Raw genomic sequence first — 17,585 nt, 5'->3', positions numbered from 1 at the left:
AAATTGATTTTCTTTTGTAAATGCTTTTGTGGCAAAGTTGCGTCACACCTACCCTTGAAGAGAAGGCAAGTTATGGAGAGAACAACGGAGGCAGGGGCAGTTATAAATACACTACTTGTGCGGTGTCTCGATCAGGAGCAGTCACCATGCAGAACTTCAAATATGACTCCGCAAGGATTGACGTGTCACTTATCACATTACTTCAGTAGGTTAATTATACTTGGATTTGAAGAGGCTCCATGGTATTTGTTTCTTTTATTGCTGCATCTTATTTTTGGTGTTTTCTTTCCTAGAGTTAGATTTTGGTTCAGTTAATTGGGGTTCAAAAGTATGTCTACACTTTATTTGTGAATATAGTTCAGCTTCGCTTTAGATCCCCAAAAGACAGGTGAATATATATGTAATCTCTTAACGGGGAAGGGGGACTGTGACCCCTTCGAACCTTCAGACAATCAGTGATCGAGGGCACACGCCTTGGGTGGGGGGCGTCGCCCCACCCACCCGACGGGCATGTCTCCAGGCGGCGCCAGACGCTGCGGCGTTTCGACGCATTGGGCACATTAGTATGCAGTCGAAACTCTTATGTGATCGCAACCCACAAACACCTACGAGCACTACCTTCTCGCCGCGCCCATGCGGTCACTGCCCGTCTGGCTGCACCTCAGAGGCGGGGAGGACAGCACATGATGCAAGAGTTTTTGCGGCACACAATGCAGGAGAGGTGAGAAAACTGTCCTATAGATAGAGCGGCCCAGAACAATGCAAATGATTGCCCTAGCTAGTAGTATTGTTATTTCAAGGAAGTAATCTATAATAATTATTCATCTTCCGTGGCTTTAAAACACAAACAATCAAATTACTGGAATGCACAGGTCTCATGGGTGCTATCACATATGATCGAGTACCCCTCTCTCTTTCTCTGCATGTTTAATGACTGAGTTATATGATGCAGTTTGAGAGACTACAGAGAAGGCTGTACATGTTGCTACGTTAAATGCTTTAGAGTACCATATTAAGAGAGCTTAGATTACCATAAATTAAGTTACTATTTAAGCGGCGAAAAAATATTTTTGGCGGTGATAAAACGACACCGCCATGCCCAGCCCCAGACCAGGACCATGGCGGACCGCCTCTCCCAGCTGCAGGACGCTGTCAACCAGGTACGTTCCCCGCCGCTCCCCGCCTGGCCCCCGCCGTTCCCCGCGCCGCCCCGGGCACGGCGGGGGCCTCCAGGGTACAGCGGGGTCTGGCCCGGGGCGTCGCGGGGCCTGGGAGGGGCGTCACCTTGGGGCACTTTGGGTGGACTCACCTGTGCCGTGTATTGTCGCTCGTTAATTAAGGTGTCTCGTTGCTCGTTGACTAAGGTGTATTGTCGCTCGTTAATTAAGGTGTTGCTCGTTGACTAAGGTGTATTGTCGCTCGTTAATTAAGGTGTCTCGTTGCTCGTTGACTAAGGTGTATTGTCGCTCGTTAATTAAGGTGTTGCTCGTTGACTAAGGTGTATTGTCGCGCGTTAATTAAGGTGTCTCGTTGCTTGTTGACTAAGGTGTTTTGTCGCTCGTTAATTAAGGTGACTCGTTGCTCGTTGACTAAGGTGTATTGTCGCTCGTTAATTAAGGTGACTCGTTGCTCGTTGACTAAGGTGTATTGTCGCTCGTTAATTAAGGTGACTCGTTGCTCGTTGACTAAGGTGTATTGTCGCGCGTTGACTAAGGTGTTTTGTCGCTCGTTAATTAAGGTGACTCGTTGTTTGTTGACTAAGGTGTATTGTTGCGCGTTGAGCATCTTGTCGCTCTGTAATATATATATATCGTCATATGTATATGAATGTATGACTGTACGTGTGGCGACACCCGGTCGGTGTCGCACAACAGGATGTTTAACAACACGCCGTGCTTTTGGCCATGGGAAGCTGTGATGAACTGACACTAGGATCAGCAAATGATGACTTTCATCAGCAGTAAGAAAGGGAGGCAGATTATTCGGCCAGGGACTGATGTAATATATATATCGTCATATGTATATGAATGTATGACTATGTGTGGCGACACCTGGTCGGTGTCGCACAACAGGATGTTTAACAACACGTCGTGCTTTTGGCCGTGGGAAGCCATCATTTGCTGATCCTAGTGTCAGTTCATCACAGCTTCCCACGGCCAAAAGCACGACATGTTGTTAAACATCCTGTTGTGCAACACCGACCGGGTATCACCACACGTACAGTCATACATTCATATACATATGACGATATATATATTACAGCTCGTATCTTAAGATGTGTTGTCGCTCGTTACTTAAGGTGTCTTATCAGAGGTATGGATGGATGGGTTGGGTGGCTAATATTGAATTTATGGTAGTCATCTGGCACAAATTTAATACCGAAGTTGTGTTGTATTTTGGCCTCTTGAGTGCGGTGCAGTAACTAACAGTTTTTGGAAAAGGAAGAAACTAAAATATTTATGTATTAAGTTCGAGTAATTTGTGCGGCGCGGCCTCACGACATGGCCCGATGGACTTCTGTTTAGGGTTTTGACGTTTCTAAAGCCGGTGTCACACCGGACAAATCTACCCAGCAACGGACAGAATGTATGTTGCTGGTATTTGTCCATTGAAATTTTGTGGTCCGTTAAATCCGAAATCTGTTAAATCGGGGTCCGTTAAATCAAGGGTCGAGTGTACTTTGTGAAGAAATAGTAGTAAGAAATGTTGAATAACATGTTGAGATTTATCAGAAAAAATAGTGTCAACTACTCCAGTGGGGTTGGTGTAAAATGAGTAATACCAATTGCTGCAGTTTTATGATTTGTTGTCTTTCAGCAAGCTGAGAACCTGTTCAACAGCATTGGGTGTCTATTCAACTCTGCCGCGCCCTGCAGCTTTGACAAGAGCGGCAAAACTCCATCACAAAATGAGAACCCAGATGGTAAGTGTGTAGTTCAAGATGATTTTGATATATTATACAGTAATTTATAAGGTCTAGTTATTTATAATTCTTTTTATCTTGATTTTGCTGGATTGCACAGGGAAACAACATAGTATCTAGTTTTGTGATTTATTCCTTCTTTATATCCTCCTTAATTTTTTTATTTGTCACACATTAACCCAGGCAAAAGCTAGGGCCACCACTTAAAATAAGTGGGGCATGCACTCGGAAAATCTTGCACCAAAAACTGAAAATGGTTCAGTTTACGAGCCATAAACCATCCTACCGCTCATGAAGAGTGAAAATGGACATTAAAGAAATGATGATGATGTTACACATTAACCCCATTCAACCCCAAAAGTTTTTCTCGGGAGATCCCTGATGTGTGTGTGTGTGTGTTTGTGTGTGCATGAGGGTTGGCACTCTAAGTATTGCTGTTGCAGACATGGTTGACCACAAGCGGGTGTTTGCCACCATCATTGCCCGGAATGCCAAGGACATCGATGCCCTCATTGAGTCCCTGCCCTCCGAGGACTCATCTGCTGAGCTACAGGTGGGAATGCTGCCCTTCTTTTGAGAGTAGTTCAAGCTAGTGATAGAATCAGATTCAGTAAACTAAGGAAAACAGAATTGTAGTAGTTTGAGTGCCAGGTGTTTGTGTAATCATAGAGAAAATTGAGGTAATTTTTACATTGCCATTTCTCTCCATAAAAAAAGTTATTACGTCAGAAGTAACACTAGTTTTTGAGTGTGTCAGTGACAGATTGCAGCAGCACAGGTGTTAGTGCTGAGGTCCAATCTAGTTATGTACCCGTTGCTGGGGGTGTAGGAGTTTGGTAGCCTATTATCACACCAGTAAAATATACCAGTAGTGGCAGTGTTGGTTTGTCACCTTAGCAAGGTGTGTATTGGGATAGTAGACAGTAGTTTTGAATTAGATTGAGTTTCATATAAGCAACTGCACAAACAAATGGCTGTGCTTGATGGGATTCCTAACAATGTAGCTCATGATTTGTGGCTGCACCTTTACCACATTTTCTTGAGAAGTAGAGAGAACTGCTTGGACATCACAAAGCGGTAGTTACCTCCACGTAGCCAGAGGAACTGGTCTTGCGTTATTGAGGTTACAGCTTTCTCCCTTCTTTTGAGTTCAGTTTATAATTTGGTGGACTTTAGGGCCCCCAAATTATCTCAACTATAGAAAGTGTTGAAAAGCAAAAGGACATGAGAAATATGTCCCCATTAAACGTTACAGACAGCAAGCATGCGTGTCCTGGAGCAGGAAGGGGAGGAGGCAGCCCAAATGTTGCAGCGTGGCATTGACCGAGGGGACAAACTGCTGGAGGAGATCAACAGAGCATTGACCGAGATCGCCAATACCCAGCTGGCCATCAACAGGATCACCGAGGCCTCTCAGGGGGATGCCATTAAGATCTAACACGAGCAGGCCGTATAGTGCATGACAGCACCTTCCATGTGTGGTAGTTGGCAACATATCAAATGCAAGCTAGGTCAGGGATATAACAGAAAGGACCGGCCTTGCAAGTTGTTGTGGCAGATCTTGTTACATGCTGTTCAGCCTATAGTTTTGCCTTGGGTACCTCTAGCACCATGTGTTATGAATGGTTACCTGATTGTATGGTGCTGTTGAATCCACATAGGATGAGTGCCAAAAGAGCTTCCTGTTAAGGTTAGGGTGAGGAGCCAAGGGAAAGATGAGACAAGTAAACAGGGCAACACCCTGAGGGAATAGTAAAGCTACTCTCCTATTGTTGGGTAATCAGGTCAGCAGGTATCTATCTGTATCTCCTCTGTCTGTCATCCACCTGTTAAGATACCTGTTAAGACACCTGTTCCTTTCAGTTTCCTCCAGGGCTGGGCTTGGCAGGAGTTTTTTTTTTTTTTTGTCTGTAGTACCCTGAAAATGCTGTAAAGCTGAGTTGATTGTAGGATTTACAGTCAACCTCTCGGGAAGTTATGATACCAAGTAATGTCACAAGTGTTATTACATTGTTTTTAAATGCTTATCATGTGTTTTGAGGACCGAGTACCAGTTGTGTGTTTATCCATAAAATATTTACAGCTGCATGTTTAAGGCTACTGACATTCAACATAGTGCAGTGTAAAACTATTTATTTTGTGATATGTGGTGATTTCTTAATTCCAAATATAGGTTGAAAATTATTAATTTTCTCAATAAAATGTCGTTAGACTGAGTTAGTGTTATTCTCAACGCAAATGAACAAAGTCCCTACTATACATTCTTGTCACAGCTTTTTCATATGAAACAGCACTGCCATACATTTCCATCACATACTTTTTACTGTCATACATATTTGTTGCCAAAGCATGAAGAAAACCTGGCACAGGCAAGGCAGTCCTTCTGCATGACAGAAAATGCTGCACATGATAAAATATAAGGGATACACTGGCATGGGATACACTGGTCAACATTGCTCTGGATTACAAGGTATTGTGGTTTCAATTGCATCCCAAACCAAAACAATTCTCTGTAAACTTTATAGAAGAAATCAAGGAAATATAGCACTGCAACTAACTTTAGCATAGATATCATAAAATAAGGCTACATAAAAATGAATCATCTTAAAATCACTAAATATACACAGGGGGTTCTATGTTATAATTCTCAATTTCCATTTGCTCTGCAGTGTATTAAAGTATTTTTTATTGCTATGACCTTGCACTGCAATGCATAACATTTCATAACGTGCTCATCTTGCCTATAATCTCGCCACACTCATGACTAAAACCCCTAAAACCTTGTGACACTTAACACCTCTTGCTAAAACCTCTTGACAACTAATGCTTCTTCTGAAAGCTGATGATCTGTGCCTCTTGTCTAAACTCATGATCAGTTTTTGTGTTGCTCTGTGCCTCACTTAAAACCGTGTGGTGTTGTGTGGCTTGTGCATATACCTCATGCTGCTCTAGCTGTCCAAATGGTTTATATCGCTTATTTTAACACCTCATAATAATCTTTGCCTCATGTAAAGACTTGTGATGCTCTGTGCCTCTCCTGAATACCTTTTAATCTGGTGTGCCTCTCATCCAAAGCCTCGGTGTTCTCTAAAGCCTATTAATGCTGTCTCAAAGCCTCCTGATGCTTGCCTCTGCTTAAAGCTTATGACACCCACACATTAAACTACATAACTCCTTCTGATATGTGTTGAGTACTGATACAATTGCATGTCCGACAGAGACCGCCAGGTCCAACCAGCGCACTGCAGCTTCCTTGCCACCCACTTTGGCATGTGTCTCACGGGCACGCCCAGGATCCAGGGCTCGTCATCAGGGGTCTGTCGTGGCACGTTGCACAGGTCAAGGATATTATTCATTTTGTATGCCAACACTTGCAATATTCTCAGCTTCTCCAGGTGTTCCAGGCACTCCCAAGGGAATATAGCAATATCAGGGAAGAAAGTCAGTGTGAGTTGCTTTAGACTTGGAAACATCCTCAGAAAGTTCATAGTCAAGTTTATATCTTTGCACAAGGTCTGGAGGTGAATTACAGTATTGAAGTTGTTCACCCAAGGAATGCCTGACTCTGTGTTTGAAATGTGGTTGTCGTTCAGGTGCAGGTTCTTGAGGCCAGGGAACTGTCTCAGAAGTGCCACGACCCAGCATGCCTCCAGGTGGCCTTCTGAGGTGGTGGCAAGCTCTAAGGCGGTGATCTGGTGCATGAACTCTTGAAACTGGTTGGTCTTGGGGACCCGGCGTGGATTTGCGAAACCATTGTATGTCAGCCTCAGGTGAGTGAAGTTCGGCAGGTGGCAACCCAGCCTAAGGAGGTCCTCAACAGTTCCCTCCATACCAGCAGGAATGACCAGGCTCACCTGCTGTAGCTTAGGATAATAAGGGTACAGTTCTTGGATTTCTCCAAACTGGGCGACCATGCCTTTAAGGGACAGCTTAGGATGGCCGGGCAATTTCTCAAGTATTCTGACATGGAGCTTAATGATGTCCATCATGGGAACCACATCACTTTCCAGGAACTGAAGGTTAGGATGAGCGACAAGAACAAGGGAGAGGAACTCTTGCGAGACTACGATGCTTTGCGTGTTTAATTCCATGAGGTTGGGCCACGTGGGGTTGAGCGGCACTGGCTTCCCCCTCTTGTAAGCGTTGAAGACCCTCTTGAGACGAGCGTGGGAGATGCCTAGCATGATCTGTACCAGTACCTCAAAAATAACCTCTGGGTGGACCACATTGCTTTTGTCGATGCCTAGTACTTGCAGGGGGCAATGTCTGGCTGCCATCAGGATCTCGGGCGTCACGTTGTACTCAATTATGAGGGTTGTCAGCCTGTGGCAGCATGGCAACAGGTGGACAAAGAATTCAGTGTGCCTCCCAAAGTCAACAATGTCAGTGTTGATTTTCACCAGATTATTATATTCATTGAAGATGCCGGTCTCGGCGAGACTTGAGAGTGGCACGCTGGGCACAACCATTACGCTGGGGTTCAAGAGTAGTTCGGTGGCGCCGGCTGCCAGAAGTGTCAAGATGGGAGGAAAGATGTTGAAGATTTTAACCACATACCCCAGGTGTGTGAGGGCAGGGACTCCCTGCTGCTTTGTGTTGAACAGTTGTGCATGGAGGAGTGATGTAGCCTCTCTATGGACACGATTCAAGGTCCACAGATCCATCCACAGCTGACGCACGCCACTGAACACAACCTACATTGTTACTATTATTATTATTGTTGTTTATTATAAATGGAAGTAATAGATGTAACAGTAATATTAAACAAGCTGTGCCTCATTACAGCTGATACTTAGTTGCAGCTGAATGTTGTTCATGTGTTCATATACTACTTAATTGTATTTCTTGACTTACCATCAATATTATATTTTGGTATGATATGGAGTCTTGCTTCCCTTAACCCAGTGTTCAAGATGAAATGCCAGGTATTGTTCTTTATGAATTTGTATATAATAGGATAGGGCATCTAATAACTGCAAAGAGTATAGCCACCATTTGATTTTCTACAGTCCTATTGCTGCTTTCTGAGCAATCCGAATTATTTTGTGATTAGTGCATTAACAACACTGGTTGGAGTAGATGCTTTGTGGTGGGCCTGGCAGGGTTTAGTGTGAAGAAGAATGATATAACCTTGGGGAAGTTATGAATAGATGGGTTAGATTAGTCATGTTTAGGTTTGGTTTGGTAAGGCCAGGTAGGATTGGAGGAGTTGTGTTCAAGTGAGGAAAAGTTAGATCACCAGTGTTCATGTCCTCCACCTCAAGATAATGACCAAGCAAATGTGTTACTACAATACAGAGAACCAAAATGTAATAACCTCAAGCTAGAGAGGTCTTGCTAATCTGTTCCTTGGAGAGGGTTGAGAGCACAGTAATAATTAGAGTTTAAAATGAAAGTGTTATGTATGTGTGTATGTATATATGTATCAAGGCCGTACCCAGCTGTAAAAAAAGGGGGGGCGTCTTTTCCACGAAATGTGGACTGACACTTGACGAGGGGCGAGTGAAGCGAGTCAAATCAGGGGGGGCAGTTTTTTTTTAAATTGACATTTTGGGTGCATGTTCCTGCTGTCTACTCAGCTACATATAGGCAATTAATGGAATAAGAAGGACAAGAAAAATCCTCAATATCCTACATCTCCAGAAATGCAACAGAAATGTCCCAGTTTTTCGTTTTGACTAAAAAAATGGACCTTTTAGATGTAGGGGGGGTGTCGGCCGACCCCCCTGACCCCCCCCTGGGTACGACCTTGTGTGTGTATGTATGTATACTGCTGTCTTACCTGGGGCTGGCAGTGTAAGAGCTGGAATCTGATGGTGGCTTCAACAATCTGGTCAGTGCACATTTCTCTAAGGCTCTTTGGGTGCATTGTGGACTCCAAGGCTGTGGGTGGGGTCTGAGGGGGAAGGCCAGGTCGCCCGAAGTAAAGGCACGTGACTAAGGCTTCAACGTCAAGGCGAAGTCAGGTCACCCACAGGCAAAAAGGAGAGATGATAGGGTGACACTGAGGCTCTGTAGGGTGCCAAGGCGGAGTCAAGGCTTCTCAGGGTGTCAGGTCGAGGTCAGGTCACCCATTGCAAGGACGGGGGAGCAGGTGACAAGTTAGCCTTCCCAGGGTGTCGAGGCGAGGTCACAGAGTCATCCCCAGCTCTCCCACGCTCACCTGAGGACTTGTACACCTTACCAGTACTCCCTCTCTGTGCTCACTCTACCTGTCTTGCGGAGGTGAACCGAGACGAACCACGAACCGAACCACCTGAAATGACGCTCCCTCAAACGCGTAACTACGATTCAGGTTCATTTCTTTTTTTGTTTCGTTTTCCTCTATCCTTGTGTTTATTCTGTTTTTTCAAGGTTCTTTTTGTGTATTAAGACTGAAACACAAACCTCCACACCTGTACTGAATTAATTTGCGTCATTTTGCATTGCCCAGGTGTGTTATGGCTTTTTTATTGTCTCACTGAACCCTTTAATTTCTTCCTTGTTCTCACTTGGCTTACCTGTCCGAGACTTGTATTCGTGTATTGAGACTCGAACCGGTAACCTTCACACCTTTATTGATTAACTAGCGTCATTTTGAATTGCTCAGGTGCACGTGGCTATGCATTTTATTGTCCCATTCATTCAACCCATTAATATCTTTCCCATGGTCCTTACCTGAGCTAGATCTCGAAACAAATTTCCACACCTGTACTGAGTTCATTAGCGTCATTTTGCATTGTCCAGGTGTGTCGTGGTTGTTTTATTCTCTCATTCATTTCAAATCTTCAGTTTCTTCTTTCTGGTCCTTACCTTGTGAACTGGAACTCGAAACACAAACCTCCACACCTGTAATTACGACGCCGCAGCCCTGTGTAGCGTTCAGGTGTGTCGTGACTTCCTTCTGGTTCGCTCATTGCATTTCCTCGGTTGTGATATTTGCAAGGATGATCTAATTTCTCTTACCAGTTGCAGGAGTGTTTCATAATTCCGGCCAACAGTTTCGTCTATGCGAGAACAATAAAACGCGCCTTAATAGAAAAAAATAACAGCCGTTAGTACTATTTTTTGCCCTTGAGCTGTCTCCTTTACAATAGAAAAAAAAATCGAGGAAATGGGAGTATCTTTGCAATACATTGAATAACTTGATGGCGTTTGGTTTTCATCCGTCATGTTTAGTTAAAGGGTCTTGGTTTGTATATATGTATTTTTTCTTTGCACCCTCATATTACGGTTAATTATAATGCGGAGGCGTTTTCATTACATCCACATTAATGACTCCGTGGTATTAGTTTAGATTATTAAGGTAGGGGGTCTTACTTTATATAATTTCTTTCACCATTTTCACTTTTGTATTATAGTTAATTGTGATGTTTAGGCGTTTATGTTACATCTACCTGGGTTTTTCCCCATTTCTATCTTTTTAGTTTTTTATTAATTCTACCTTCTATCATTTGTAGGGAATTGTAATATGGATGAGCTTTTATTATTTCCATTACATCTGCTTGGTAGTTATGCCAGTTGGGTATATGTAGCACCTTTCAATGGGGTAGGGAAAGAATTTGATACTACGTTAAACCACCTCAATTTTTAAATCCCCCCCCTTCCCTTTTTAGTTATTCCCAATTAGAATGAGCCACTTATGTTTTACAGTTATTTTTTGCACAGTCACAATAATATTAGAGTTATTTTTTATAAGTTCGTTGTTTTTCCCCAACAACAACAATGACAACAAACAACAACAACAACAACAACAACAACAACACAACAACAAACAACACACAACTCCAAATGTCAACAGGAGCTCAAATAACTGAGACTCCTAAAAACACAAGAGTTATTTTTATTTCTTTTATTTATTATTATTATTATTATTATTATTATTATTATTATTATTATTATTATTATTATTATTATTTCGATGTCCGTTCTGTCGTCAGTCGTTAGTCATATATCATCATGTTTCAATCCGTTGTCCTTTCAACAAATGTCATGAACTGGAATGTAATTTTGCAAGGTCCCACTTTTTTCACTCTCCTCTTTCTCACATCTGCATTCAAACACGTCATTTCATATCATTCACTCAATCTTTGAAATGTCTTCAAGTGATCATGGATCATGGTAGGGGATGAGAAAAGAAGAAGGGAGAAGAAAAAAAGAAAAGAAAAAGAAAAACAAGACAAAAAAATTTTGGGAAGAGGGAAAGGGAGGAAGGAAGAGAAGAGATGAAAGAAGAAGAGGGGGAGGGAAGGAAGGAAAAGAAAAGGAAAGAACAGAAGAGGGGATGGGACAAGAGGAAGGGGAAGGAAAGGAAAGAGCTGAATAAGGGGTTTAACTTCCACATCTTAGTTTTCTCAATTTTCACACACACACACACACACACACACACACATACAAAAAGAAAAAAAAAATCTAATCGTGTTAAGCTCCAGGTATGTCAGGTATTTTGTGAGTATCAAGCTTTAGAGGCAGTCCTTTTAGTTCTCAGCATTTCTCAATATTTTCTCATTCTTTTTAAGCTTTCGTCATGTATCCTCAATTTTCTCGCATACATAACTGATCATGTTAAGCTCGTATCCGGATTTTAGTCATTATCAAGATTTAGAGTCAGTGATTTTGTTATTTCATTCGGTAGGTGATTTATTTCTTTATTTTTATTTTATTTTTTTCGTTGTTGCTCGATTCGGTAGGTGATCTATTTATTTATCTATTTATCTATTCATTATTTATTTTCCTTTCTTTCTTTATTCGGGAGGTGATTTCTTTCTTTCTTTCTTTATCTATTTGTCTTTTTATTGTTCCTCGATTTCGTGTGCTTTTTTGTCTGATTTACGCGTTTTCCTGGGCGCCGTCAAGTTCCCTCAGCCTCCACGTGGTGCTCTCCGCCGTTTCACCTGCGCGGTAGTGTTTCGGTCTAACGCCGGTGCCACAGGTGCAGACAGGCCTTGTTTACAGTCGGGTTTATGGGTTGTAAACGTCGCCTTCCTTTACCCGCCCGCCAGCTGGCCCCGGCGGCGGCTAATGTATTGGGCTCGTTGGGTTGCGTGTGATCTTTACCTTGCCTTACCTCGCCCACGTTCTCTCCTCTTGTTTCTCTCCAGCCGTTTTCTTTCTCCTTCCGTTCAGCTTCAGTCTCCAAGATTTTCCTCGTTTTTCCTTTATAATTTGCTTCTATCCTGCATGCGCTTACTTTTGTTCCTCTTTTTATTATCTAACTTACCTTGCCTTGCCTAACACGTTCTTTCGCCTCTTGTTTCTCTCCAGCCGTTCTCTTTCTCCTTCCGTTCAGCTTCAGTCTCCAAGATTTTTCTCGTTTTTCCTTTATATTTTGTTTTTTATTCTCCATACACTCGCTTTTCTTCCTCTTTTTATTATCTAACTTACCTTGCCTTACTTAACACGTTCTCTCGCCTTTTGTTTCTCCCTTTACCTTCCACGCTCTCTCTCTCTCTCTCTCTCTCTCTCTCTCTCTCTCTCTCTCACGGGTAATTTCGCTCGGGAGGTAATTTTGTGAATGGCACACCTGGGCGGCACACGCGAGAGCTGCTGACATCTGGCGGCGGGCTGGGGCGACTCACTGGGCGGGGCTGAGGGGGCGGGGAGGTGAGGGGCAGGGGGGGTGGCGGAGAGGGCGAAGAGGAGGGAACGCAAGTGGGGGGTGGATTCGGAGGAGGTCTAGGGATACGGGGAAACGAAGGGGTGAAGAGGGAGGGATTCTGAGGGGGTCTGTTGGTGTTGGGGATGAAAGGAGTCGTGGGGGATTGACTGGTGGAAAAAGTGGAGTGTTTGTGGGTGTTACTGAGACCACTGGCCCTATTTTCAAACATTTCGTTGGATAGCTTTGGTTGAGTTTGTGGGTATTTCTATGGGTACTTTTATGAGCCAAGAGTCGTGGTGGATTGACTGGTGGAAAGAATGGAGTATTTGTGGGTGATACTGAGACCATTGGCCCTATTTTCAAACATTTTGGGCCTTGCACACCCACATTGGATAGCTTTGGTTAAGTTTGTGGGTATTTCTATAGGTACTTTTATGAGCCAAGGCTCGTGGTGGATTGACTGGTGGAAAGAGAGGTGTTTGTGGGTGTCAGCACTGATCAAGGTAGGGGATTGGAGAAGGAGACGGAAAGGGAAGAGAAAGGAAGGAAAGAACAGTAAGTGGACATTCAGCATATGGTAGTTTCTGAGAATGAGTGATTTACTATTTTCCCTCGTGAACGGAAAGGCAAGGAAAGGGAATGAGAGTACAGGTTAGGGAGTGAAAGATGAATGGGATGGAAAGGGAAGAAAAGGGAAGGAAGGAACAGGGTAAAACATGGATGATGATTTAAAGGAAGGAAAGATAAAAGGAAAGAACAGGGTAAGAGATGGGAGAAGAAGAATGGGAAGGAAAGGGAAAAGAAGGGAAGGGACGGGGAGGGAAGGGAAAAACAGGGTTCGGGAGGGAAAGGGAAGGGAAGAGAGGGAAAGAAACGGAAAATGAAGGGTGAGGAATGGAGGAAAAGGGAGAGGAAAGAAATGAAAGAGAAGAAAAGGAAAGAAATGAAATGGAAAGAGGTGGTAAGGGAAAAGGAAGGACTAGGATATGAAAAGAAGGAAGGAAGCAGATGGGAAGAGCAAGGGAAGCGGCATAAGTGTGTAGGGGTTTTGGTATTAGTAGTGGTGGTGATGGTGGTAGTAGTGTTGGTTGTATTGGCAACAGTGGTAGTGGTGATGGTGTTGTTTCAGCGCGGGGTTGGCAACACTAGCCCAACACTGCACTGGATTTGCAGGGAAGATAGCGAGCAGTGAATTAATCCATGCGTGCTGTGTGTGTGTGCGTGTGAGTTTGTGTGTGTGTGTATGTGTGTGTGTGTGTGTGTGTGTGTGTGTACTCTCTCAACACACGACGTCCAACAAGGGGGGAGCATAGTGCGGAATTTATTTGAATTAAGTGGCGTGATCCGTGTGTGTGTGTGTGTGTGTGTGTGTGTGTGTGTGTGTGTGTGTGTGTGTGAACGTACGAACTCACGCCATTTAATTTTACGGTCATATAATTCATTAACGACTCCACATATTGATTTATTCTTCATGTGTGGCGGCGGACGGTGGAAATAATGGTGTTGTGTGGTGATGCTGGAGGGGGGGAGAGGAGGTGGTGAGGGAGAGGGGGAGTTGAGAGAGAGAGGGGAGGGAAATGGGGGAAGGTGAGGGAGGAGAGATGGAGGTGAGGGAGGTATGATGATCGAGAGGGGGAGGTAAGGGAAAGAGGATGGAGGAGGAGAGGGGAGGGTGAGGTGGAGGTGAGGAAGAGGGGAAGGAGATGGGGAGGGTAGGGAGAGAGAGGGAGAGGGAGAGGTAAGGGCATGGAGGTTATGAACTACCCTCCCTCCCTCCCTTCCTCTCTCCCTTCCTCTCTCCCTTCCCTCATTCCCTCGTTAAACGTTATCAGGATATTTCTGAACAAATGACGACAAAAAAGTACACTGCATCAACTCATCTCAAGGACTCACATAATAGTTGATGATGCTAGTAACGGTAGATAGAAAAATGATCATAGCAGTAAAAGTGATGATGACAGTAATATTAATGATAGAATATAATATTGATAGTAATTTGTTTCCTGGTATACGGCGTTTTTAAAAGGGAATTAGTTCAGCGTGTTCGCGTGCGTTATATTGTGTTCCTTGTGGTCAGAAAGTACAAAAAACCCGACTACTACTACTACTACTTAGCGGGCTTTTTTTTTTTTTTTTTTTTTTTTTGCCCTTGAGCTGCCTCCTTTGTTGTAAAAAAAAAAAAAACCTACTACTACTACTACTACTACTACTACTACTACTACTACTACTACTACTACTACTACTACTACTACTACTACTACTACTACTACTACTACTTAAATGATACCTCCACCCATGTTTATTTTCCCGACACATAATCATGGAGGGCTCCATAGCTTGAAGGTCATTAGCCCTAACTCTGTTCGCTGATGACTACTACTACTACTACTACTACTACTACTACTACTACTACTACTACTACTACTACTAATGCTACTACTACTACTACTACTACTACTACTACTACTACTACTACTACTACTACTACTACTACTACTACTACTACTACTACTACTACTACTACTACTACTGCTACTACTACTACTACTACTACTACTACTACTACTACTACTACTACCACCACCACCACCACTTACTGCCACTAACAGTAATGAGTAATACGTTTAAACGAACAGCTTGTAGAAAAAAAAACTCGACATGCGAAGGGGAGAAAGGAGAGGAAAAAAGTGTGTGTGTGTGTGTGTGTGTGAGAGAGAGAGAGAGAGAGAGAGAGAGAGAGAGAGAGAGAGAGAACGCGGTAAGTGACAGAAGCAGCACCATCATCATCATCAACATCAGCACCAGCAGCAGGCCTCGTGAAAGGGGCGGGGCCGGTTCTGAGAGGCCGCGTGGCTCTCGACTCGCCCGCCGGGTTGGGTTAGTTCAGTAGCAGGTGAGCTGCGTGACAAGAGGGGTGTGTGTGCTCCCCCTCGCTACCCGGGAGAGTGACAGAGAGAGGACATCCCCAGTGAAGCGTGAGCCGCGAGTGAAGTGTCGGGCCAGTGTGTGGGTGTTACGCAAGTGTGGGATGGTCTGGCTTTCGGTGTGACGTTATCTATGCAAGGAAGTGTGTTGCGTGAAGTGTTGCACTGAAAGAAGTTGTGTTTTCTTGCCCCGTCGCCTCTCCTGTGAAGTGTGTTCCTGAAGGAGTGTTGCAGAGAAAGAATCGAAAGAAATTGTGTTTTCTTATTCCGTCTTGAAAGAGTTTTGCCCAGAAAGAAGTTGCGTTTCCTTGCCCCGCCGTCGCTCCTACAAAGTGAGTTCTTGAAGGAGTGTTGCAGAGAAAGAATTAAGCCCTGTGAAGTTATGTTTCTTTCTTAGAGAAGGAAAGATGGTTTATTGGAGAGTGTTGCACTGAAAGAAGTTGTTTCCTTACCTCGTCGCTCCTCCTGTAAAGTGTGTTCTTGAGGGAGTGTTGCAGAGAAAGAGTTAAGTCCTGTGAAGTTGCGTTCCTTTCACATAGAAGAAAAACTGTCTTGCGACTTGTTTCCTTACATAACGCTTCGATGCTGCCATGATCTGTATAAAGGAAAGCTTCGTAGAAATTACACGTCATTAATTCCTTATAGAAAATATAGTCTAGTGAAGTTGTGTGTTCTTACCTAACGCTTCTATATATGCAAAAGTTCGGTGTAAAAGATCGACAATAAACGTAGCATCTAATTAAATCTCTCAGGTGATTTTATAAAGGTGAAGAAAGCAGAAAGAAAACAGTAAGGAAGAAATATCGCGCTCCGCCTAACGCTTCTGTATGCCAAGTTAATGTGAAGACAAGGACCAGTCAGTCCCTCAGGTGATATTTATAAAGGCAAAAACAAACCAACAAACAGACAGATCAAGCCGGTTTTATCTTCCTTTCCTTCAAGCGAGAGAGTGTCGAAGCAAGATCGTGCTTTATACCAGAAACCCGATAACTTCTTGACCTCGCGTTCCATACAACCACCCGTCCTGACCTCAGCGTAGGTTCACAATAGCAGCAGAAGTAGTAGGAGCAGTAGCAGTAGTCATCCAGTCAGTCCGCCTCAAGTCACGTCATCAGGGCGCTTCCAAAGGTCTCCCTCCATGTGTCCAGCGCGTCGCCGTCTTTGATATGCTTCCAGGTGTTGCAGGAGTCCTAGCAACACACAGCCGGCGCCTCCAGTGTTTGTGTTGCGTCTGATATAGTACAAAAACAACGAGCTTACTTAAGTCTTGTGTTCCGCTAAATCAAGTGACTAGCAAGTGCTTTTTCCCCTAATTCCTCCCAGCAAATGACCACGAGCTTAGGTTCTGCGAAGTTTTAGTGTCCCGCCAACTCAAGTGAGGGAACAGGTGTAGAGTCAAGCAGGTGTGTTCTGGAGCATACACCTGTGCTTTCTAATTACTGTCAGCAAAATAACCAGGAGCTTCAGATTTGTGTCACGCCAACTCAAGTGACAATACAAGTGTAGATTCATGCAGGTGTGTCAAAAAAAGTATACACCTGTGCTTCCATAATCACTGCCAGCAACTATTCATGAGCCTCAGTCTTGCCTTCTGTCATCGCAAGTGAAAGTTCAGGTGAGAGTTGAGGAGGTGTTCAGAATCATCCACCTGGCTTAATTATTGACAAACTATTCATGAGTTTGAGCCTTGCTTTCTGCCATCGCAAGTGAAAGTTCAGGTGCACAGGTTAGCAGGTGTGAAGGAACCTACACCTGCTGTCAGAAACCATCCAAAAATCTTAGGTTCATCGCCATCTCAAGTGATCGCTTTAACGTGCCAAGACAAGCAGGTGTTTTCAGAGGCATTCACCTGTGTTTTAATTACTCTCAGCAAGCAGGTAACGTTCTCAGATGAAAGTAAACGTGTAAAGAAAAAAAAAACACGGTCAAATAAAAAAGCCGAATGAAGAGAGAAAGGCAGAAATAAATTAATGTTGTGTTTTCAGTGGCATAAACTTACCTGCGTTCTCTATCCAATTACTGTCAATAACCAGGTAAAATATCTATGCAGCTCAGATTTTTTTTTACAATATCGCCTTACTCTTATGCAACCCCAAGTCCAGAGCAGCGTTTGTGTTCAGTGATGCTGTGAAGAGAACGAGCGTGTGGAGTGTTTAGAACG

The 17,585-nt window shown here is 43.7% G+C and overlaps 2 protein-coding genes across 3 annotated transcripts; one reads left to right on the top strand and one right to left on the bottom strand.

Annotated features, from left to right (window-relative positions):
* Positions 1–506: 506 nt before the first annotated feature.
* Positions 507–5,136, top strand: LOC127006722 (mediator of RNA polymerase II transcription subunit 21-like). 2 transcript variants are annotated; one of them, XM_050876965.1, is made up of 4 exons: positions 507–721; positions 2,818–2,923; positions 3,367–3,476; positions 4,179–5,136. In XM_050876965.1, the coding sequence occupies exons 1-4, from the start codon at positions 566–568 to the stop codon at positions 4,359–4,361; spliced, it is 555 nt and encodes a 184-aa protein (XP_050732922.1). In that variant the 5' UTR covers positions 507–565; the 3' UTR covers positions 4,362–5,136. The 2 variants fall into 2 exon arrangements, with proteins under 2 accessions (XP_050732922.1, XP_050732923.1); XM_050876966.1 differs by lacking the exon at positions 507–721 and adding an exon at positions 994–1,160.
* A 607-nt stretch (positions 5,137–5,743) lies between these two features.
* LOC127006845 (uncharacterized) lies at positions 5,744–9,085 on the bottom strand. Its single transcript, XM_050877200.1, has 3 exons — positions 8,706–9,085; positions 6,125–7,617; positions 5,744–5,822 (listed from the first exon to the last, which is right to left on the bottom strand). The coding sequence occupies exons 1-3, from the start codon at positions 8,790–8,792 to the stop codon at positions 5,744–5,746; spliced, it is 1,659 nt and encodes a 552-aa protein (XP_050733157.1). The 5' UTR covers positions 8,793–9,085.
* Between the last annotated feature and the right edge of the window lie 8,500 nt (positions 9,086–17,585).

Source organism: Eriocheir sinensis, chromosome 33 (assembly GCF_024679095.1).
Source record: "Eriocheir sinensis breed Jianghai 21 chromosome 33, ASM2467909v1, whole genome shotgun sequence".
NCBI classification, from domain to species: domain Eukaryota; kingdom Metazoa; phylum Arthropoda; class Malacostraca; order Decapoda; family Varunidae; genus Eriocheir; species Eriocheir sinensis.
Note: the sequence above shows the minus strand (reverse complement) of the source record. Positions and strands in the feature narration are given on the sequence as shown.

Bases quoted from the DNA above. Each gene is read 5' to 3' on its own strand.
- LOC127006845 (XM_050877200.1), bottom strand. From the start codon at position 8,792: ATGCACCCAAAGAGCCTTAGAGAAATGTGCACTGACCAGATTGTTGAA. The intron at 7,618-8,705 runs GTAAGACAGCAG...GTAACAATGTAG, and splicing joins TCTTACACTGCCAGCCCCAG to GTTGTGTTCAGTGGCGTGCG. The intron at 5,823-6,124 runs GTATCAGTACTC...CACGGTTTTAAG, and splicing joins TCTCTGTCGGACATGCAATT to TGAGGCACAGAGCAACACAA.
- LOC127006722 (XM_050876965.1), top strand. From the start codon at position 566: ATGCAGTCGAAACTCTTATGTGATCGCAACCCACAAACACCTACGAGC. The intron at 722-2,817 runs GTGAGAAAACTG...GTTGTCTTTCAG, and splicing joins CGGCACACAATGCAGGAGAG to CAAGCTGAGAACCTGTTCAA. The intron at 2,924-3,366 runs GTAAGTGTGTAG...TTGCTGTTGCAG, and splicing joins ACAAAATGAGAACCCAGATG to ACATGGTTGACCACAAGCGG.